At 45.1% G+C, this 23,639-nt stretch overlaps 1 protein-coding gene and 1 non-coding gene across 2 annotated transcripts; one reads left to right on the top strand and one right to left on the bottom strand.

Annotated features, from left to right (window-relative positions):
* The first annotated feature begins 3,002 nt into the window (after window positions 1-3,002).
* TRNAG-UCC lies at window positions 3,003-3,074 on the top strand. The gene has a single exon. It is a non-coding gene; the product is annotated as a tRNA-Gly (tRNA).
* Window positions 3,075-16,679: 13,605 nt separating this feature from the next.
* Window positions 16,680-19,514, bottom strand: LOC120685600 (probable glycerol-3-phosphate acyltransferase 3). The gene is made up of 2 exons (XM_039967609.1): window positions 18,432-19,514; window positions 16,680-17,885 (listed from the first exon to the last, which is right to left on the bottom strand). Exons 1-2 carry the CDS (start codon window positions 19,179-19,181, stop codon window positions 16,935-16,937), a joined length of 1,701 nt encoding a protein of 566 aa, XP_039823543.1. The 5' UTR covers window positions 19,182-19,514; the 3' UTR covers window positions 16,680-16,934.
* Window positions 19,515-23,639: the final 4,125 nt, after the last annotated feature.

Raw genomic sequence — 23,639 nt, 5'->3', positions numbered from 1 at the left:
AATCGTTTCCAAAAATTTTACGGGTTAATTCCAGGTGCATCGTGTACAGAAATGCATGCCAGCTGCATCGTGTACGGTGATTTGCATACATCTTCAGTCTGAATTACTTTTCCCTTTTCAGGAGTGTTCTGAATTACGTACTCGTTTATCTCAATGACACTAGTATTTACCAACAAACAATCGGCACACACAATGAGTAAATCAGAAATACTAGTATTTTGCAAACTAGAATGACGACTTGTAAAGTGATGAGATTTGCATTGTTTTTCAATGGAAGGATCGGAGCAATCGTTGGCAGAGATATCTATCGGCAGAGCATTTTAAATTATTTTGGGGGGCTGACAATTATGTATCATTGGTCCCTGAATTGAAAACCGTCTTGTATGTGCGTGGTCCACTGAAATCATCGCGTCGGCAAAGCAGTGTAGCAGTTAGTTGCACACTAATGTTCAGACACTAATGCTCATGATGAGCAAATCTGCAGTCTGGTTTTAGTTTACTCGCTTCAATTTTTTGTGCAAATTTACAGTCTGGTTAATTTGGGCCTGAATGCCTGCCTGTATACTTGCAATAATGCAAGTTCCAAGGTCCCTGGGACCTCCTGAGCATACAGCTTCTGCTGATGAACTAACCGTTTCAATGCATGGTAGCGGGAAGCAGAAGCTACCGGTGATGAACTAACCTAGTACAGGCTAAGCATAGAGGCTCCTTGTGCGAGGCATGAGATTGGGCGGGGCACTTGGGCCCTGCCACCAAACACTTGAATTCATCCATTCCCGGCAACGGCGCAAGGACGAGATCGATGTTGAGAGTGGTGATGGAGAACGAGATCGATCTGGAGCTTGGTGTACTGTACTGTCCTCATCTCCGATTCGTGGCAACTTGCAGCAGACCCAAGCATTGATGCATGATTGGCTAGCAGCACAAGCAAGCCAGATGATGCAGGGAATTGAAGGACAGAATCCTTTTTTTAAAAAAAAACTAAAGAATAGAATCCTATCAACCACAGTTCGGCGCCAACAAATTGTTAAGACCACCGGCCGCCTTGTCAGGAACTCACGATCCATGCATCGTGCTGGTGTCGTGACCGAGCAGGGAGCCAGGGACGACGCGCCATGCATCTTCGACAGGCCGCCGCGGCCATGGCACGCTCGCAGTTTCAGAGTACGTACATACTCTGTTGAGGACAGTGATGAGTGGTCACAACAGCTCATCATTTTGAGGTAGGCCGCGGACTGCCTGCCTGCCTGCTTTGTTCAGCTTCAGGCCGTGTTTAGATAGAACTAATTTTTTTTTTTGGATTTTGCTAATTTGAAGTATTAAATGAAGTCTATTTATAAAACTTTTTACATAGATAGGTTGTAAATCGCGAGACGAATCTAATGATGCTAATTAATCCATGATTAATCCATAATTAGCGGATGGTTACTGTAGCATCAATGTTGCAAATCATGGATTAAGTAGGCTCATTAGATTCATCTCGCGATTTACAGCCCATTCATGCAAAAAAGTTTTGTAAATAGACTTCATTTAGTACTCCATGTATATGTCAAAATATTCGATGTGACTTTTTTTGTGTTTACGGGGTTTACGGGTAAAGATCTAAATAGGGCCTCAGTACTGTCAGTGCACGCGTACTGTCTGTACTTGTTGCCAGCACCATGTTCAGGCCGTGTTTAGATGCCGTAAATGGAAAACGCAAAATTTTTGTAAATCGCTTGCATGATGTACTAAATGTAGTTGAAAAATAAATCGCATTATAAAAATGGACTGTAAATCGTGAGACGAATCTAATAAGCCTAATTAGAATGTGATTAGACAATAAATTGCTACAATAATGCTACAGTAAACATACTCTAATGATGGATTAATTAGGCTCATTAGATTCGTCTCGTAGTTTACAGACGAAATCTGTAATTAGTTTACATTTAATACTTCAAATATTGAAGATTCTATAAAAAAAACGCAAAAACTTAAAATACAAAGTGATGTAAACACACCTGACACCTGATTTGTTCATCTCGGCATGTACGGCCCTGCCATGCCCCTGATCCTGACGTGACCACGAGTACGTGGGTAGGGGCGTGCTTGCGGAAGAGGACGACCCTCGGACTCGCCTCCATCGGGCATTCATTCATCATTCATTAATTCCTCCCAGCAGCAGCGTGGTCAAATGGCACTGAAAGTGATCGACGAACGCCGGCGACGGCACGGCGATCGTCTCATACTCTCATCTCATCTGGTTATTAGGCTTCCCACCTCATAAATCCGTAAACACAAAAAAAACATCACATCGAATGTTTCGATATATGCATGGAGTACTAAATGAAGTCTATTTATAAAATTTTTTGCATGGACGGGCTGTAAATCGCGAGACGAATCTAATGAGCCTACTTAATCTATGATTTGAAACAGCGATGCTATAGTAACCATCTGCTAATTATGAATTAATCATGAATTAATTAGCATCATTAGATTCGTTTCGCGATTTACAACCCATCTATGTAAAAAATTTTGTAAATAGACTTCATTTAGTACTTCAAATTAGTAAAATTGTTTCCTAAAATTTTTTTGCGTTTCAAGACGTGTGAGTGACCACCGGATCGATGAATGATGATGAGGCCAGCTGCCTCTGCCTCTGCATGCGATGGGAGCAAGCAACCTACAGGCCAATGGCCTCGTTGATTTGATGCCTCACCGATCGAGCGCGGAATCATATCGGAGTGATTGCTGCGGCGGTGGCCGGCCGGCGATGGATTCATTGGTTGCTTTTGCCTGTCCTCCCTGCGATCCATAATTCAGGCGTTTACTGTGGCGGTGGCACTGCCGCACTGCCACGGCAGTCGGCACTCGGCCGCACCACAAGGCATGCTGCCTCTTTCTTTCTTGCATTGCTACAAGTAATGTAACAACAGTGTGTAGCCTCTTTTACTGCTACCAACAATTGCAATGGCTCCTCGTGACTTCAGATCTGTATTCAGCTGCAAGGTGGCTGTACGGATGCGTTTGTAGTCCAACGGTTAGGATAATTGCCTTCCAAGCAATAGACCCGGGTTCGACTCCCGGCAAACGCACACCCTCATGTTTTTCTTTACTTGTTTTTTTACTTCAATTCTTTCTTCAGATTCTTTCCTTAATAATTGTCAACTGATTCTGTTTTTGGCTTGCTTCTATCTTTGCTACCAACTGTAAACGGCAGTTTTATCTTTCGGTTTCGACATGTCATGATAAAGCAAGCTATGATCTAACAATTAATCGACCCCTGCTGCGAGCAATTAAATTAAATCACCGTTGCTCAAAATAACAGAACTGATTCTGTTTTTGGCTTGCTTCTATCTTTGCTACCAACTGTAAACGGCAGTTTTATCTTTCGGTTTCGACATGTCATGATAAAGCAAGATATGATCTAACAATTAATAGACCCCTGCTGCGAGCAATTAAATTAAATCACCGTTGCTCAAAATAACAGAACATTGCCAAGACGATGCCTAGCTACACACTGCATGCAGCCCTCTGATTTCGCTATGCTGTGACAAATAAAATGTAACGGCCCTATGTGGATTAACAGATTAAACATGTCATCATGTGCATCCTTAAGCATTATAAGCATATTAGCTCGCACTTAAGGAGAGAAGTAAACCTTAGCCTAATCCACTGTTTGGTAGTGGCGGACAGTCTGCCCCTATACGGCGGACGGTCCGTTGTTCTGCCACGTGGCTGACCATGGTCAACCTCGAACACATCGACTTCCCTGTCACGTCACCCACCCGCGGACAGTCCGCGCCACTCGCGGACGGTCCGCTAGTGCATCTCCGATGCGTGTCATGCGCGCAGAAACTTGCCGCCACGTCCCACCCCGACCCCACCCGTCAGCCCGACCCTCCGTCACCTGGGAGCCTTCTCCTAGCTCTCTCTCCCTCATTCACTCCCCTCACCTTCTCTCTCAAGCTCCAAGCCATGGAGGAGCTTCCCCATCTCCCCCACCATTGAAGCCCCTCCACCTCGCCGAAGCACCACCGGAGGACGCCGGAGAACGACGCTGACGAGCTGCACCACCCCGATCTTCCCTTCTTCCTTGGGGAGGAGCTTCCCCAACAAACTTCTTCCTCTACTTCATCCTCTTCCTCAAGCTCCAAGCAAGGGAGACGACCCCGAGCCTCCCTAAGCCTTCCCCGTCGTCTTGGAGCCCTTGCCGGTATCCTACTCGACGCCGGTGAGTGTACCCCTGAAAGCATCTAGTCCCCTAATTCGAGTTTTGGGGTTATTAATGACAACGATTTGTGGATTAACAATTTCATTCGAGATAAAGAGCATAGGTCGATCCATGGATGAAAGGGATTTGGTTGTGAACGTGTGAAGTTTGGAGATGATATGCAAAGCTCGGGCTCAAGACAAAGGTATAAAATAGGGCTTTTGTATTTTATGGGTCACAAGGCGTTTAGTGGATGAAAAGTGACCGAATTTGATGGATAGATAGCCGTACTATCAAGAGGGGTTGTGTACTCGTGCTTGACGGGTCTTTAGTGCCATTTTGCTCAAAATGTCTAGGTGCATGCATGAGGGCTAACGACGCTTTGACAAGATTTGAAAAAGAACAAGTTTGAGAGCTGACTGCACAAGCGCGGACAGTCTGCTCCCTGGAGCGCGGACGGTCCGCACCCGTACCAGAGAGCATGTTTGGCTCTGGTGGAAATTAGATGTGACTGGGGGATAGTCCGGCCCAGGTGGGTGGACGGTCCGCCGCTCTAACTCAAAATTTACCAGAGAGGGTGTTTTCTCTGGTTGGGCTTATGATCTGTGCTGCGAATGGTCCGCCCCTAGGGCGCGGACGGTCCGCCGACTATTTGACAATTTGTACCAGAGACATTGTTGTCTCTGGTGGATTTCAAGGATGAACAGCGGACAGCCGTCCGCCGGCTAATTTCAAAGTTGTACCAGAGACGATGTTCGTCTCTGGTGATGTGGAACACTTAACTGCGGATGGTCCGCCGCTGGGGCGCGGACGGTCCGACAGGGCTGTAATGGCTAGTTTTGACACGCATTAAATGCACTCTGACTCACTGGCTTATAACGGCGGATGGTCCGGTTTTTGAACAGCGGACGGTCTGCGACTTCGCAGAAAAGAGTGTAACAGCTAGTTTTTGAGGGGATGTCTATATATACCCAATGCCCGGCCATTGGGTCTCTCTCTTGGACATTTGGACTGCATACTTGATACTATAGAGCTAAGACATCCCTCTCTCACACACACTTGCTTAGAGATTGCATTCTTGAGAGTGTGAGGGCTTCCTAGTGCATTGCATCAAGAGTTTGAGCTTTGTGGCACTAGGGAAACTTCAAGCAAGCGTCATCGACTTGTTACTCTTAGGAGTTGCCGCTCCCTAGACGGCTTGGAGAAGAGGATTTCGTGGAGCTCCTCCAAGGAGATTGTTGAGGAGCCCCGATTTCGGTTGTGAGTTGTCTTGTGCTCACCACACCGGAGTGGTGAAGAGGAACTCTAGTGGAATCGAGGTGTGGAGCGGTTCCTTGATTCAAGCCGGCTCAAGATCAAGAGGTTCCTTGATTAAATTTCTCTAGTGTTGTTGGTTTTAGATTTTAAACCGCCTATTCACCCCCCCTCTAGGCGGTGTTCTTGATCCTACAAGTGGTACCAGAGATAAGTACTCCATTAATTGCGAATTTAATTATCTTGGAGTAGAACAATGACTAGTGATAATGAGATTCATGTTGGGAAGCCACCGTTCTTTGATGGGAACAATTATGATTATTGGAAGACTAGGATGTCGGCTCATCTCAAAGCCATGAGTAGAAAGCTATGGAGAGTAGTAAGTGATGGATATGTCATTTTGAACTCAATGAAATTGACACCCCTAGATGAGGAAAATGAGATACTAAATGATCAAGGGGTTAATGTGCTCTTTAGTGCTCTTGATGTGACTAAATTTAATAGAGTCAAGAGCCTCACAAATGCAAATGGCATATGGAAAGAAGCTCATGGAAATTCATGAGGGCACATCAAGTGTGAAGGAGGCCAAGTTATATTTGTTTAAGGGCAATTTTAGTGAATTTACCATGAAGAAGGATGAGAGTATAGCCGAGATATTCAACCGGCTAAATGATATTGTGAATGACCTCAAGGGACTTGGATTTGAGGTACCGGATGTGGATTTCAACCACAAGTTTCTTAGATGTCTTCCTGAAAGATATGACACAATTGTGACCTTACTTGTAAGGTCAAATGTGAAGACCGCAACTCCCACACAAATATTGGGAGAAGTTCACACCCATGACATGTTCAAGAAATCTCAAGATGAAGCTCATGGGGGAGAAATTGATATGAAAAAGAAAAGTGTGGCATTCAAAGCTCAAGATAGCAAAAATGAAGAAGAAAGTGGGTGCCAAGAAGAAAAATCAGATGAGGAGATTGCTCTCTTTGTCAAGAGATTCAATAGAATGATGAGCAAGAAGAACTTTGGCAAGAGAGGTCAATCATCAAGAAAAAATCCTTTTGTGTGCAAGACTGGTTCCAATGTGGTGAAGTAGGTCATATCATTGTCAATTGTCCAAACAAGAAAGATGACAAGAATAAGAAGGACAAGAAAAATGATGAAAAGAAGAAGAAGAAGTTCATCAAGAAGAAGAAGAATGGCCAAGCTTGTTTTGTTGAATGGGATTCCGATGCAAGCTCTGATGATGATGATGATGACAAGCCATCCAAGGGAGTTGCCGGGATCGCCATCAAGGAGGCTCTATCACTCTTCTCTACACCACATTGTCTTATGGCAAAGGGTGGTGCAAAGGTACAACAAGATGGTGAACTTGATGAACATTCATATGATGATCTTGTTGAAATGCTCAATGATACCGATGAATTCATGACTAAGAAAAAAACTAAGTTAAAGGATTTGAAGTTGAAGTTTACTTCTCTTCAAAATTCCTATGAGGAGCTAAAGACTTCTCATGAGAATTTTAAAAAAACTCATGAGAAGCTTGAGGAAACTCACAATACCTTGCTTAATCATGAAAGAAAAGCAACATTGAGCATTGGTGTTAGTTGTGATTTAATTGATGATAAACCTTGTGGCTCTAGTTCTACTAGTTCTTCTTGCACCAAAATTGATAACCCATCTTACAATGAATCTCTCTTTATGGAAAATGATTTGTTAAATAAAGAGATTACTTACTTGACTAATAATTTGAGAAAGTGCTATGATAGTAGGGCCAAGTTTAATCATTGTTGGTCAAGCCAAAAGTTCACCTTGAACAAGCAAGGGTTTGGATACATTCCTAAGAAAGGTAAGAAGGCTTTTGTGCAAACCAAAAATACTTTTGTGAAGAATAGTGGTAAGTCATATTGTGAAAAATACAAGAAGGTTGGTCATGTTGAGAAGAATTGCACCAACAAGAAAGTCATATCCTTTGATTCAAGTTACATTCTTATGAGAAATTCAAATGGCAATGTTAGTACAAAATTTGTTGGGATATCTATAGATGGTGCTAAAAAGAATGCCATTTGGGTGACAAAAGTCTTGGTCACTAACATTCAAGGACCCAAGAAAGTTTGGGTACCTAAAAGAGTTACTTCTTTTTTGTAGATGAATTACAAGTCCGGAGAAAGACATTGGGTGCTTGATAGTGGGTGCACTCAACACATGACTGGAGATCCAATGATGTTTTCCTCTCTAGATGAGAATGTGGTTGGCTATAGTGACATCATCTTTGGTGACAATAGCCGGGGCAAAGTTAAAGGAGTTGGTACAATTCCTATCTCAAGTGATCATTCTCTTTCAAAAGTATTGTTGGTTGATTCTCTCAAGTTTAATCTCTTAGCGGTCACTCAACTTTGTGATTTTGGATATAAGTGTAGTTTCACTAAAGATGATGTTGTAGTGACTAGCTTGGAAGAAAAAGATCACATCTTTACGGGATTTAGACATGATGATGTATATCTTGTGGATTTTGCTACTAAAGAGGCAAACTTGTCTACTTTCTTGTTCACTCAATCATCTTTGGGTTGGTTATGGCATAGAAGGCTTGGTCATGTTGGCATGAAGCAACTCAACCGACTTTTGAAGTATGATTTAGTAGTTGGCTTGAAAAATGTGAAGTTTGAAAAAAATAAGTTATGTAGTGCATGTCAAGCCGGAAAACAAGTTGCAAATGCTCATCCCACTAAGAGTGTCATGTCAACCGAGAGACCATTGAAATTATTGCATATGGATTTATTTGGTCCTACAACATATGGAAGTATTGGTGGGAATTGCTATTGTCTTGTGGTAGTGGATGATTACTCAAGATATACATGGTTTTTTTTCTTCATGACAAGGCCGATACATATGACACATTCAAGAAATTCTTGACAAGGGCCGAAAATGAATTTGAGCTCAAGGTGAAGAAAGTGAGGAGTGACAATGGAAGTGAGTTTAGAAACACAAGAGTTGAGGAATGATGTGATGAGAAAGGAATCAAGCATGAATTCTCAACCAAGTACACTCCGGAACAAAATGGTCTTGTTGAGAGGAAAAATAGAACCTTGATTGATATGGCAAGATCAATACTCTCCGAGTACAATGTTTTGGATAGCTTTTGGGACGAAGCAATCAACACGGTTTGTCATGCCTCTAATAGATTGTATTGCCATAGATTTCATAACAAGACCCCATATGAGTTGCTCTTTGGAAGAAAGCCAAATATCTCATATTTTAGAGTGTTTGGTTGCAAATGCTATATTCTCAAGAAGGGAACTCGGTTATGAAAGTTTCAAAGCAAATGTGATGAGGGTTTTCTTCTTGGGTATTCATCTTGTAGCAAGGCTTATTGGGTCTACAACAAAACACATGGCATTGTTGAAGAAGCATATGATATTGAGTTTGATGAAACCAATGGGCCTCATAATGAACAAGAAAATCTTAATGATGTGAGAAGTGATGGTTTGAGAAATGCAATGAAAAATATGTCAATTGGTGATGTTAGACCAAGAGAAGAAGATGAAGATGAAGATGGTCCTTCTATCTCTATTAGAGTTAATCCTTCAACTTCTATCTCAAATGATCAAGCACAACTAATTGTACAAGATTCAAGTAATGATGATTCTCAAGTACAAGATCAAGTTGGTTCATCTAGTGCACCTTCTCCATCAACTCAAGAACCCATTGTTCCTCAAAGAATTCATCATGTTCTTGCAAAGGATCACCCGGTGGATCAAATCATGGGTGATATTAGTAAGGGTGTCCAAACTCGATCTCGCATTGCTTTATTTTGTGAACATTATTCTTTTGTATCTTTTCTTGAACCTAACCTTGTAGATGAAGCATTGAGAGATCCGGATTGGGTGAATGCTATGCATGAAGAATTAAATAATTTCACCCGGAATCAAGTTTGGGATCTAGTTGAGAGACCCAAGAATTATAATGGCATTGGCACTAAATGAGTCTTTAGAAACAAGCAAAATAAAGATGGAATGGTTGTGAGAAACAAGGCAAGATTGGTGGCTCAAGGTTTCACTCAAGTCAAAGGTTTGGATTTCGGTGAAACTTTTGCCCCCGTTGCTAGACTAGAAGCTATTAGAATCTTATTAGCTTATGCTTGCTTTCACAACATAAAACTTTTTCAAATGGATGTGAAAAGTGTTTTCTGGAATGGCAAGATTAGTGAACTTGTTTTTGTTGAGCAACCTCCCGGTTTTGAAGATCCCAAGAAGCCAAATCATGTATACAAGCTCTCTAAAACTCTTTATGGTTTTAAGCAAGCTCCACGAGCTTGGTATGAAATATTGAGGGATTTTCTTATTTTTAAGGGCTTCAAATTGGTAAGGTTGACACTACTTTGTTCACTAAAGCAATTGGTAAAGATTTGTTTATTTGTCAAATTTATGTTGATGATATTATCTTTGGTTCAACTAACCCAAGTTTTTGTGAGGAATTTGGTGAAATGATGTCTAGGAAATTTGAGATGTCCATGATTGGTGAATTGAGTTTCTTTCTTGGACTTCAAATCAAGCAACTCAAGAAAGGCACCTTTGTGTGTCAATCAAAATATGTGAAGGATATCTTGAAAAAATTTGGTATGGAAGATGCAAAATCAATCAAGACTCCTATGGCCACCAATGGGTATCTCGACCTAGATGAGGGAGGTAACCCGTTTGACCAAAAGCTTTACCATTCTATGATTGTTAGTTTGCTTTATTTGACCGCATTTAGGCCCGACATCATGTTTAGTGTTTGCATGTGTGCACGATTTCAAGCCGCACCTAGAGAATGTCATTTGACCGCCGTCAAAAGGATCTTGAGATACTTGAAATATACTCCTAATATTGGCTTTTGGTATCCCAAGGGTGCTCATTTTGATTTGGTTGGATTCTCGGATTCGGATTATGCGGGGTGCAAGGTTGATAGGAAGAGAACTTCCGGTGGTTGTCAATTTCTTGGTAGTTCTCTTGTTTTTTTGGTCTTCAAAGAAACAAAATTCCGTAGCTCTTTTAACCGCCGAAGCGGAATATATTTCGACCGGAAGTTGTTGTGCACAATTATTATTGATGAAGCAAACTCTTCTTGATTTTGGTGTGAAGTTTGATGAAATTCTATTATTGTGTGATAATGAAAGCACCGTGAAAATTGCAACTAATCCAGTGCAACATTCAAGGACTAAGCATATTGATATCCGTCATCATTTTCTTAGAGATCATGTGAACAAGGGTGATATCAAGATTAATGGTATTGGCACGGATGATTAATTAGCCGATATATTTACCAAGCCTTTGGTTGAATCTCGGTTTTGCAAGTTGAGAAATGAACTTAATATCATTGACTTCTCAAATATGGCTTGAAAACTAGCACATGTGGCATATGGTTCTTTCATGCATTCTTTATTTCTATTTTCTATATTTTTGGAGCATTTTTGAGCCATATATGAGTTTTCATGGTTTAACTTGATTTATTTTGGATTTCTTGTTGAAACTTGCTCATATGAGTCTTTGGATGGTGTTCATGCCAGTTTTGAGATTTTAGGAATTTTATATGAGCAATGATCCCAAATTGAAGTTGGAATTGAGAAAGTTGGCAAAATTCTGGGCTGTCTAAAATTTGGTACAGCGGACAGTCCGCGGGTAATTGGCGGACAGTCCGCCGTTCATAAGACTTGTTTATTAGAGGCTCTGCAGAGAAGTTCTAAGCCGCGAAATTACACTGTGGACGGTCTGCCAAAAGACCGCGGACGGTCCGCTGATCATCGGTTCAATATGCAAGCTTTGGATACACTGATGGGTTGTCTACTGAGCAAGTCGTGGACGGTCCGCCAAAGGTCCGCGGACGGTCCGCAGTTGGAGAGAAAAATTGAACAGAGGCAGTTCTAGTCGAGTGTGGATCAGATTTCTCCAGAGGCGGACGGTCCGCCAAGGAAACACGGACGGTCCGCGCTTGGACATATTGGTGGGGTTGGCCAGACTTGACTTATAATGGGTGTCCCTCTCACTCCCCCCACCAAACCGCACACACCTCATCCAAAAGCCATAGCTCTCTCTCTCAAGCACGTGGAAGAAGATCTCAAGGGGGAGGACTTTTGTTGTGGTTCCCGGACGGTCCGAGCACATCCCCGGACACTCCGCGACATTCTACACCATGCCCTCTCATTCGTCAAATCTCTAACTGTTGTTCATGGATTTCATCATTGGAAAGAGTTAGGGTTAAGGGCTCTGATCTGTTTTTGGGCCATAGATTCTTTAAAATACTTGGGGGGTCTTGTTCCTAGTGATGAGGAGGTACTATGGTTAAATTTTGGTTGGTGGATTTGAATCAAAACTCAAATTATGGGTGAATCAAAGTTGGGGGCGATTTTTGTGTTCCTGCGCAGAACGGATGGGCCGTACTATCAAGAGGGGTTGTGTACTCATACTTGACGGGTCTTTAGTGCCATTTTGCTCAAAATGTCTAGGTGCATGCATGAGGGCTAACGACGCTTTGACAAGATTTGAAAAAGAACAAGTTTGAGAGCTGACTGCACAAGCGCGGATAGTCCGCTCCCTGGAGCGCGGACGGTCCGCACCCGTACCAGAGAGCATGTTTGGCTCTAGTGGAAATTAGATGTGACTGGGGGACAGTCTGGCCCAGGTGGGCGGACGGTCCGCCGCTCTAACTCAAAATGTACCAGAGAGGGTGTTTTCTCTGGTTGGGCTTATGATTTGTGCTGCAGATGGTCCGCCGACTATTTGACAATTTGTACCAGAGACATTGTTGTCTCTGGTGGATTTCAAGGATGAACGGCGGACGGTCCGCTCCTGGGGCGCGGACAGTCCGCCGGCAAATTTCAAAGTTGTACCTAAAACGATGTTCGTCTCTGGTGGTGTGGAACACTTAACTGCGGATGGTCCGCCCCTAGGGCGCGGACGGTCCGACAGGGCTGTAACGGCTAGTTTTGACACGCATTAAATGCACTTTGACTCAATGGCTTATAATGGCGGACGGTCCAGTTTTTGAACAGCGGACGGTCCGCGACTTCGCAGAAAAGAGTGTAACGGCTAGTTTTTGAGGGGATGTCTATATATACCCAATGCCCGGCCATTGGGTCTCTCTCTTGGACATTTGGACTGCATACTTGACACTATAGAGCTAAGACATCCCTCTCTCACACACACTTGCTTAGAGATTGCATTCTTGAGAGTGTGAGGGCTTCCTAGTGCATTGCATCAAGAGTTTGAGCTTTGTGGCACTAGGGAAACTTCAAGCAAGCGTCATCGACTTGTTACTCTTAGGAGTTGCTGCTCCCTAGACGGCTTGGAGAAGAGGATTTCGTGGAGCTCCTCCAAGGAGATTGTTGAGGAGCCCCGATTTCGGTTGTGAGAGGTCTTGTGCTCACCTCACCGGAGTGGTGAAGAGCAACTCTAGTGGAATCGAGGTGTGGAGCGGTTCCTTGATTCAAGCCGGCTCAAGATCAAGAGGTTCTTGATAGAGGAGCGGTTGATTCTTGGAATCCACCTCAACATGGATTAGGGGTGACCGACAAGTCATCGACACCACGGGATAAATTCGTGTGTCAAGCTTGGTTACCTCTCTTGCTCACTTTAATTCTTGTTTTTACTTTGAGCAATTTACTTTACTAGAGCTTGATTTGTATCTTGTCACCCTAGGTTGCAAACCCATCTAGAGATAGTAGTAGCATGACATAGGGCTTTCCTTTGTTACTAATTAAATTTCTCTAGTGTTGTTGGTTTTTAATTTTAAACCGCCTATTCACCCCCCTCTAGTCGATGTTATTGATGCTACAACCCCCTCCCCGATCCATTCCCCATTGCCCTAGGATTTGAAGCCAAGAACCCACCTACAGTCCAATCACCATTGTTGACCTAGAGCTTCGAAACCCTAATGCATGTGAGATTTAATTACTAAAGTGAACTCCCTAGGCTCCCAGGAACCTCTAGGATCAAACGCCACCCCAAACCGTGGCCGGAATCGCCGGCGGCAAACTCGCCGGTGAGCCTCGGCCGTGTCGCGGACGGTCCGCCCGACATGGCCGGACGGTCCGCCAGACCCCCCAAATCAACAGAGCCTCTGCACGATTCTTAGCCTTTCACAAATTGAGAGGCGGACGGTCTGCTTAACCTACGTGGACGGTCCGCGATTTAGTCAGAGAGCATGTTTTCACCCAACACGATCCACACTTGACCGGCGGACGGTCCGCCAAATGGTCCGCCGTTTAGAGCCGGACGGTCCGCTTTTCCCAAGCCGGACGGTCTGCATTTAGTTGTTCTTTACCCTTACACTTAGCTATGATTAATCCACATATGTACTACATGTCTAGCCCATTTTTATCACAGTTTTGCAATGTTAAATCATACCTTCTCATACCATTTGCATACCATGTCAATCATTCATGGCATATTTATTTATCATGCATCATTGCACTCGTGTAGAGACTATGACGCCGGAGCAAGAGGAGCTTGAACCGGAGATCGTTGGAGACTATACTGCCATCGAGACTCAAGGCAGGCCCCTAAGCATTTCTTACACCCTATTTTGGATCAATGAAGTATATGTGTCTTGTTTGCGCATGAGTTACTATATATATCACTGATTGCGTAGAACCTATTTGATGCATTATCAACCTTGATTAGGATATCATCCTTAGATGAGTATGCTTGAATAGGTGTCACGAACTATATGCTTAGCCATGCTTAGCTATAGTACAAGACGGGAGGTGGCAAGGTCACCACCACTCGCGAGCTATAGGATGTTTGATTAATTTACATGATTAGTCAAGAATGGATAAAAGTTGAGAAAATATGAAAGATGATTCGGACTTGGGCAAGTATGATAGGGCCATGTTGGGATGGAGCTCACATGGTTAATCTTGCTTGAGTTGATTAAGGACCGATGCGTAATCGCTTTGATACTTGAGCACCTTTCCGTACAAACCACATACTTTATAATGGGACGGTAAGACAATTAGCATGAGTCACACCTTGTTTGATCGGATTCGGTGCGAGTTGTGATGGAGTGTGATCGGCGGGTCCGGTGCACTTGTCCTTCTCGACCGTTCACTCATAGCCGGTTGTGTTTGTGTGAAAGGTTGAGGCGTGAATCAACACTTATCCTTGGCCGTGGGTATGGTCGTTGGTCTTGTTCTCATGTGGGAAAAGTTGTACACCCCTGCAGGGTTTTCGATCTATTGCAATAGCCGTGCTCTCGGACATTGAGCACGCTCTTGTACTTTGACTTTAACGTATAGTTACCGAAGAAGTTCATGGAAGATTGAGTTTATGATTTATGAACACTTACTTATGTAATTGTTTGATGCATGCTTTAGATATCATAGATGCTCTGTCTTTTGCTTATTACAACTTGATCAAAGTTAGATGCTTTTATGTAAAAGTTAAATATCATACCCTATCCTTGCTACTAACCAAATGCATTCTCCTTGAGGTCGGGATAGTATATACCCATATTGGATAAGCCCTGTGAGTACTTTTGTACTCATGGTGCTATCGTTAAAGTTGTTGCAGGTGATCTGCAGTCGGAGGCCGTCTTTGGGTACTTCTACCCCGCGGACGGAGGTGCGGGTGAGGAGTAGATGGCCGGTGGCTATGAGAAGGGCACTATCGGCATATAGTGTTAACCTTCTATTTTGTACTATGTATGGAATGAGCGCGATGTAGAACTTTCCGCTGCAAAAACTCTGAAACTTGATGTCCTTGTACTTGAACCTCTTTTATGTAATCTAAACTGTATGTACGGTTGTGCTTGTGTGACGATGTCTATATGTTGTGCAAGTGGAGTGTGTTTACATCCTGGGCGGTGCTCATGACACATTCCAAAGATTACCGGGGTTGGCCCCTTTTAATCTAGTTGATCAATGGACGATAACTTGATTAAACGGAATCAATTTGGGCTGGTTCCTCACATAAAACATACTATGACATCACCTGACAGTAACTGACCATCAAGATACAATACAAATATCTTTCCTAAAAAAAGATACAATACAAATATACGCTTCCTGCTTTTTATATATCAATCATGGAGCTATTTCTTCAGAGACATGTACGTAGGAGAGTCCTGAACCTCCCGAAACAATGCACAGTCGCTGTTGCGAGTAAATTGCCGACGAAATCATCGCCGCCTGCACCACGTTGCCCCTCTTTTTCCTTTTCCGTCGATGATTGTTATGCGTATACCATCGTCGTCGCTAATTAATGATGCATGAAACAAGAGAAATGTAATTCCCATGCTACGTTTCAGCATTGCTTTCGTCTTAAATTATTCGTATTATTATCGAGAATCTAATCCAACTTGCACATGCATCCGTTGTTGTCTCATTTAATGGCCCATTAAATTTACTGCTTTTTGTGGCCCAAGTAGTGAGTGAGTCATCACTGGGAAAAGGGAAATAAATACTTCTACATCACCTGGCAAACTGAAGATCTTCTCGTAATATAAATCCAGGGGTTTTCATCAAAGCTATGGTTGACAATTTTTTGTTTTGTTTTTGGAACTCGTCAGAGGTAAGAGGATGCTAAGTTTTCACCTAACACGTACGTTTTCTATGAACTTGCAAAGGATCATGCACAATAAGAGTTGTACAAATCACGACTGTACTATTAATTCACACTGTAGTACTAATGCTGTTCTGCAGTACACATGCACCTAGCTTGTTTCATACAGCCTTTGTAGTTTTCTTTACAAGCAAATAAATAAATATATAATACCAAAGAGATCCCTAAAAATAAACCTAATAAATAAATAAATCAATACAAATTAAAGAGAAGCAAGGAGAAGAAATGAACAGAGCAATATCTTCCAAGTCTAATCCAAACTGAAGAACTGTTCATATCATTTTCGCCTTACTTTCTAAAAATGGTAACCAACCATATGTACTTGCAAAAAAGAGAAATAAATCCCATGCTGTTTTCAGCATAGCTTTCTTATCAGTATTATTATTAAGCAGCCACTAATCCAACTTGCACATGCATCTGTTCATTGTCTCCTTTAATGGCACATTCAATTTCCTGCTTTTTGCAGCACAAGTTGTAGTCAGTGAGTCATCACTAGGAAGAAACTTCAATGCCACCAGACAGATCAAAGATCTTCATGGATTATTTCAGGGGTTTTCTTGGAAGATCGACAACTTTTGTTTTTTTTTTCCCATTGGCACGAACGCGTTTTCTATGAACTTTCAAAAGATGCATGATAGGAGTAGTACAAATCACCACTGTACTATTTAATTCACAGTGTAGTTTTCTTAACAAATACATAATAAATAAATCAAAGAAATCCCTACAAATAAACCTTATTAATAAATACAAATTAAATGAAGAGAAGAAGCAAAGAGCAGAAATAAACCGGCCAAACAAACTTCCATGTCTGAAACACCAAAAGTCAAGAACTATTCATCTCATTTTCCACCTGACTTGGTTGCCTTTTTAGAACCAACAATAAGGTTGACATTTAGTTTTTCTTTTCTGTACTCTTGTCTTTCTTCTTCCCTGCCGTAGCTGCTGCGCCGGTGGTGGCGGCGGCGGACTTGTCGTCGGATGATCTGACGACGCCGTCGTTGCCGGCGAGCATGAGGTACTTGTCCTTCCTGGTGAGCATGGTGCACCCGTAGCCGAGCGCGTCCCCCATCTTCCTCTGCACGAGGTTGGCCATGTCGGTGCTGGGCGCCGCCCCGCTCCTCACCGGCGACGTGTCCACCTTGTCGAGGAACTGCACGGTGTAGCACATCCGTGGGTTCACCATGTAGTAGAGCGGGTCGAAGCACTTGAGCCCGCCGGCGGTGGTGGCGTAGAACATGGAGGTCTCGACGGCGATGCCGACGGGGACGACGTCGTCGCTGAGCTCGGCAAACAGAGGGCTGAACCGCAGCAGGTAGGGCTCCCGGCAGGTGGTGCCCTCGGGGCAGACGACGACGAGGTCGCCGCCGTCCAGCAGCCGCGCCATGACGGCGCCGTCGCTGCCCCGGTCCCGCGTGAGGCGCACGGTGCGGCCGATCGGCGAGATGAGCTCCGACAGGCGGCTGAGGCTGTAGGAGACGGCGCGCACCTGCCGGTCCAGCGCCACCGACACGTAGACGGGGTCGATGAGCGTGCGGTGGTTGCAGACGAAGAGCTGCCCGCGGCCGCCGGAGGGGAGCGCGGGGCGGCCGCCCTTGAGCCGCCACGACATGCCGGTGGCGGCGAGGAGCGGGGTGGAGTACCGGTACGGCGCGGCGAGCGCGACGGCGAGGCGGGCCGCGCCCAGGGCGGCGCCGAAGGGCAGCCACGCGAACATGGCGAGCGTGTGGGCGGCGGTCGGGCGGAACGCGAGGCGGCCGTCGTGGAACACCATCGGCTTCGGGTACTTGTCCCGCGCCAGCGGCCGCCACCGGCTCCTCTCGTCGGAGCTCACCAAGAAGATCTCCTGCACGCAAACACGTTCAGAAGAATCAAAATGAAATAAATCAGATTCTGTTCAAAAAAAAGTGGCTCCTTTTTGGGGAATAATTATTGAAGATGTCGAATTTTTGTTGGATTGGATTGGGTCACAACAGCTGAGATCGATCTAGGAAGAAAGAGATGTGTGTGAATGATTGAGGTGAGTGCCCCTGATGAGGACGACAGCAACAGTGGGAAAGATGCGTGTGTGCCTGAGGACAGACATGAGTTGTACTCTCTGCTAGCCAGCACACAACCTGAAGAATATATATCTAGATGTTGTCAACTCGATCATAAACCACGCATGCTACTTTGATGAACAAATAAAAGAGTTGGTTCGTTATACATGAGAAGCAGAACACAACATGCATGATATATGCGTGAAAATGAAACTTAGGATAGATAGTAGTGAATTTAAAAACAGTTTGAACAGTTCAGTTGAAATTAACAAGAAAATCTAACAAAAATCATTGCATAGGAAGATCCCAATTATAGTAGTAGTCCCATGTAGTAGTATGTTGGTTTGTCCTACCTTGCAGCAACGTGCGAGAGGATGCTGGAGGAACTCCGGCGACCCAGCAAACCCCACGACCTCCTTCCCCTCCGCCGTCGCTGCCACCACCTTGTGCTTGTGGTCGGCGTCCTCCATGGCGCCGGAGTAGAACCCCCAGAGCACCTTCATCTCCGGCGCGACGACGGCCTCGACGCCGAGGTACTCCCTGAGGAACCCCTCCACCATGACCCTGGGCATCGCCGTGGCGCACACCACCACGGCCGCCGGCCTCCCCTCTCCGGCGGCGGCGGCGGCGCGCAGCGCGTCGAAGGCCTCGGCCGCCACGTCCTCCATGAGCCACTTGGGCAGCACGGCGCGGCCGGCGCGGAAGCGCGCGCCCGCGCGGAGGCCGCAGAAGCTCACGGCCGCCATGGTCCTCACGGCGGCGGCGCCGCGGCGGCCCATCAGGAGGAGGAGAGGGTAGAGGAGGAGGAGCAAGAGGCCGCGCAGGAAGCCGCCGGCCTCCAGCGCGACGAGCATGAAGTAGGGGAAGAGGTCCCCGCCGGAGCGCAGCAGCGCGGCGTCGACGTCGACGACGAGGGTGGTGTGCTGGGCCTGGGCGGGCGCCGGAGGGCGGCGGGCGCCGCGGCCGTCTGGTGGAGGGGTGGCGGCAGCCTTGGAGAGGGGAGGCTGGTGCTTGTTGCTATTGTTTCGGCCGTTGTGGAAGAGGAGGGAGAGCATGGCGGAGAGGAGCTTGTGCGCGAGGAGGAGGAGCTTCTTCTTGGCCATGGCGGCCGGCGGATGGGGGGGCTAGATGTAGTAGCTAGTAGTGGCGGTGCTCGATATGATCAACGCAAGTTGGTCTCTAGAGGAAGGTCGATTGGTGGTGCTGGGTGAGTTAATGTGGTAACCGGCAGGCCGGCCGGATCGGAGGTGGTGGTGATGATGATGGAGAGGAAGAAGAAGAGGTGCCCGGTTGGTGCGTGGAGGAGATGGTCTATGGCTCCCGCGCCTGCCTTGTGCCTTATATAGGAGGCTAGCCGGCCGGATCCGAGATGGATGGGATCGAGGAGGAGGAAGAAGTAGAAGAGCTTAACTTCTTGCATTGCAGCTTGGTAGACGTTGCTGCTCATCCTTAGACAGAGACGTGGTGTGGCGGCCGGCTAGCTTGATGGTTGTGTTGGTGAAACAGGTGACTAGCTTCGTGGCAGTGCGTAGCAGAGCATGCACACGGCGATGTCCGTCCACATGATTCTTGGCTGGCTGCAACTGCAAGATAGGTCGAACTGCATGCATGCGTGCATGATAGGTAATAAAAAACAGTGCATGCATGGCCCTTTTCCGTGTTGTGTTGGTAAACATCACCAGCTTGAGCCTTGCATGGACGGCGCAAACTATTAATGAGGCCTGCCGGCCGGGTCAAAAGATAGATGTGGGTCTGAATCTCTGATAGATAGGTGACCTGCTGGCCTCAAGTCAAGTCTGAATAAACGAGAACAGCAGCTAGTGCAGGCGTTTTTATTTGGATGGATCGATCCAGCCCGATCGCGTATACGTGGCCGGCCGGCAGTTTCTCCGCGATCTGCGAGCAGGCGGTGGCCGCCGGCCGGCCGGGGACGATCTGCCTCGCCTCGCCTGCTGTCCAGCAGAGTGTTGGGGTACGTACACGGACGGTGCCCCGGCCACGTGTCTGCCGGCCGGCAAGGCCCAGCGAGCAGCACCGCCGCCTCTCTGGACGGAAGGCGACGGCGCCACCGCACCCAGCGCATGCAAGGCCCAGCATGCAGCTAGTCGCCCGGCCGGCCGTCATGCAAGTGCAACGAGCGTGACACCGACCTAACTTTGTCTTCGTCTACCTCCGGTCAATTGTTCAAATCTGCACAGCCTCCCTCCAATCCCGTCCTCCAATCTCCATTGTTGTTGGCTCGGAGACGGAGACCAAATAAACTAAGTAACGGATGCTGGCAGCAGCAGCCTCCTCCACGCAAGTCGCGGTGTAACTGTGCACATGTCGCCGTCGGTGCCCTGGAGCCAACAATACGTCAGTTTCTTCTCTTCCGCCGATGATGGCGGCGCGGCGACGACGACAAGATGATGCGCCTGCCGTCGTGGCACGAGCTTGCGGTTTTTCCCTCTGACGCGACGCGACGCGACGCTCCGGTCGTGACACGGTACGGTCGCTCAGGGTCGTCACTCACACGACTGCTGCAGCCGATAAAAAAGTGTGTGGTTGGACTTGGTTGACGACTTATCTATCATCCCTCTCCAACGAGTGCCTACCTTTAGGCTGCTTTAGTTACGATCCACGCACTTTGGACGACTGCTGCTCACTGGTCACACACCTTGCATTGTGTTCTGCATGCCAAGTGTGCAAGCAGTGTGTGAGAGACAGAGAGAGACAGTACAGACAGAGGGATCTTGAAGCTGCTGAAAGTTGAAGTACTGTCTCATCTTTCGTTGCTGAATGGATTTGTTATCTCACCTTAATTTCACCGTTTCAGGAACAAACATTTTTGAGTCTAGCCATCTATCTCAGCTGCTTTGGTACGGGTTTCCACTTGGAACTCATGCAAGCAGTACTATAACTCACGCCAGCCAAGCCCAGTGTTCATGCAAACCACAGGCACACCCTGCATGCACATACAATTTCTTGTCATCATCATCAGTAACTTCTCCCTCCTTACTCCAGCTTCCAAAAATGACTGGAGCCGAATATCGACCAAACGTTTTGGTAAATTGGAAGAAGCTGACAAACACCGGAACGAGCGAGACAGAGCCCGATGGTGATGCAGATGATAAAGTCCTCTGCTTGCAGTAGTTTTCCATCTGGCTCACAGTCCATAGGAAGCCTAAAGGAAAGGCGTATGTACGTGGAATGTACGCTACGGTCTATTGTTTACACGAGAGATAAGCATAGCTCTGCAAATGGGTTAGAACCAAACTATACTCATATCAATCTATTCTCATGAGCTAGGGAAATTAATATTATCTACACCACTCCAAACCGCCACCACCACATACTAACCCAGCCAAACATTACAGCTCCTAATGTACTAACCTATAAGTCAAACTATAGTTACAAACAATAAGAACCTATTTTCTTAAAAAATACAGTGTAGGTCTTGACACACTATTTTGCACAAAGTAGCTGCCAGTCATACTGAGTCATCTTTGAAAAAAAATTCAATCAATTTTGATTAAATTTTATAGTGTAAATGTAAGATTTTATTTTTAGGGTCCGACTCTTTATGTGGAGCCCACATGTAGGTCTAGCCACATTGATTTGCACAGAGTAGCTGTCAGTCAAACTGATTCATTTCCAATAAATTTTGGTCAATTTCAATACAATTTTATAATCTGAACACGAGGTTTTATTTCCAGGGTCCGACTCTTGATGTGGGGACCACATATAATTCTAACCATACTATTTTGCACAGAGTAGCTGCCAGTTATACCGAGACATCTCCAATAAATTCTAGTCAATTTCGATAAAATTTAGTGTGAACACAAGGTTTTATTTACAGGGTATGACTCTTGACACGGGGCTCACGTGTAGTTCTAACCACACTGCTTTGCATGGAGTAGCTGCCAATCATATTATGTCATCTCCAATAAATTTTAGTCAATTTCAATAAAAAATTATGCTCAAAATATTCATTTCAACTAATCTCAACCCACCCAACCCATATTTACATAGAATCCGCTCCACCCGCTCTATTACCTATACAACATATTTTAACCTACTCAAATACACATATCAAAATCCAACCCATAAAACCCATTTCAATCCAAACCATTTGCAGGGCTAGATAGATAAGCATGATGGCGGCGAAGACTATGTTAAGGCCAGGGCCCACTGTTCATATGCAACTGCATGCCCATCCTGACACGAGCTTGCAGTTTTCCCTCTAAAATGACGCTCCGTGTCCTATCAGACAGCTTGCCAAACGAAAGATAATTTAGCTAGAAGGAACTGGAATGAGAATAAAGCTTAAACCGGAAACTATCTAACACCTTATTAATTTGTTAAATGTCATCCTGCAAAATTTCTATGGCTTGCAATTCATTTTGTGTTAGGTATACCACCACCAGTAAATTAGAACATTTGCTCAATAACTAGTCTAAACATGGAGGGAAAAGGCACAATATAATGTTATTGACGGGAGTTGTAGCTATATGCTAATCATTTTGGCTTATAAGGAATGATACTATATTTAACAATTGTCGATCAAAAACTTCTTTGCAGGAGCTTTTTAGGGGGACACATTGGCTCCGATTGTGGGCTCTTTTGCAGCACATTGATGACCGAAGGGAGCGGCTAGTCGAAGCATGACAGCTTCTAGAGTTTTTAGCTATGTAGTTCTTTGCGTCCCACATATGACCTTTCATTTGGTGTATTGGTCATTAATTTTAAACACAGTGTAATTTATTGTCTGGGTGTGATTGTAATAATTGTGAACCTTGTCTGGGTGTGATTGTAATAATTGTGAACCGATGCCTCTCCGGAGGGGTTTGAATCCAGAACTTTTTCCATTGTCTAAAAAATCAGACGTTGCACACGATCAGCACGGCTGCTTGATTTGGTCCTGTGAAAAAGGTTTGGTAATTTGGTTGATAGGGTAAGCTATCTCTCTAATACCTAGCTCAAGCAATTAACTTGAAAAGTTGCCAACGAGTGGCTATTTCAGTTAATGCTTACTAGTATAGTAGAAGGTGCTCTTAATTTGGCTGCAGGAGAATAGCTGCGGATTTTGCCGGAACCGTACTCTTTGTTTGCACAAAACGTGCCTTTCCTTGTTTCAGTGAGACACATATTTAGTACGTGTCAGCATTCAGCTCAAAATATCTGAAATGAGAAGCAAGGTGTGCCGCACTTGCCACCAATTGAATTTTTCAGGGAATAGGAGGAAAAGAAAAAGGCACATCGCACGTGCAAATAAATAAGATGTATATATCCGCAGTCACCATCTCAAATTTTCTGAAGAATTCAGGTTCCTGGTCTAGGATGGAAAGCTGAAGAAACAAAATGCTTTGCTTCCATTGCAGGTCTCATGATTGTTCCTTTTGGGAAAGAAACACCAAATGAGTTGCTTCACAAATGCTTCCGCAAATGTAGTAGTGCATCGAACATGTCATACAGTACTCTTTTGAATATTGAATACCGTGTATATGTTCTTGATTGAAATCCACAAAATCCATGGTGAAGTCTTGAAATTCACCAAGTTGTTGCGAAGCTACGGTTGAAAT

This window comes from Panicum virgatum, chromosome 8N (assembly GCF_016808335.1).
Source record: "Panicum virgatum strain AP13 chromosome 8N, P.virgatum_v5, whole genome shotgun sequence".
NCBI classification, from domain to species: domain Eukaryota; kingdom Viridiplantae; phylum Streptophyta; class Magnoliopsida; order Poales; family Poaceae; genus Panicum; species Panicum virgatum.
Note: the sequence above shows the minus strand (reverse complement) of the source record. Positions and strands in the feature narration are given on the sequence as shown.

Excerpts from the sequence above, each read along its gene's own strand:
- LOC120685600 (XM_039967609.1), bottom strand. The coding sequence starts at position 19,181 with ATGGCCAAGAAGAAGCTCCTCCTCCTCGCGCACAAGCTCCTCTCCGCC. Across the intron at positions 17,886-18,431 it reads CTCTCGCACGTTGCTGCAAG|GAGATCTTCTTGGTGAGCTC; the intron begins GTAGGACAAACC and ends GTTTGCGTGCAG.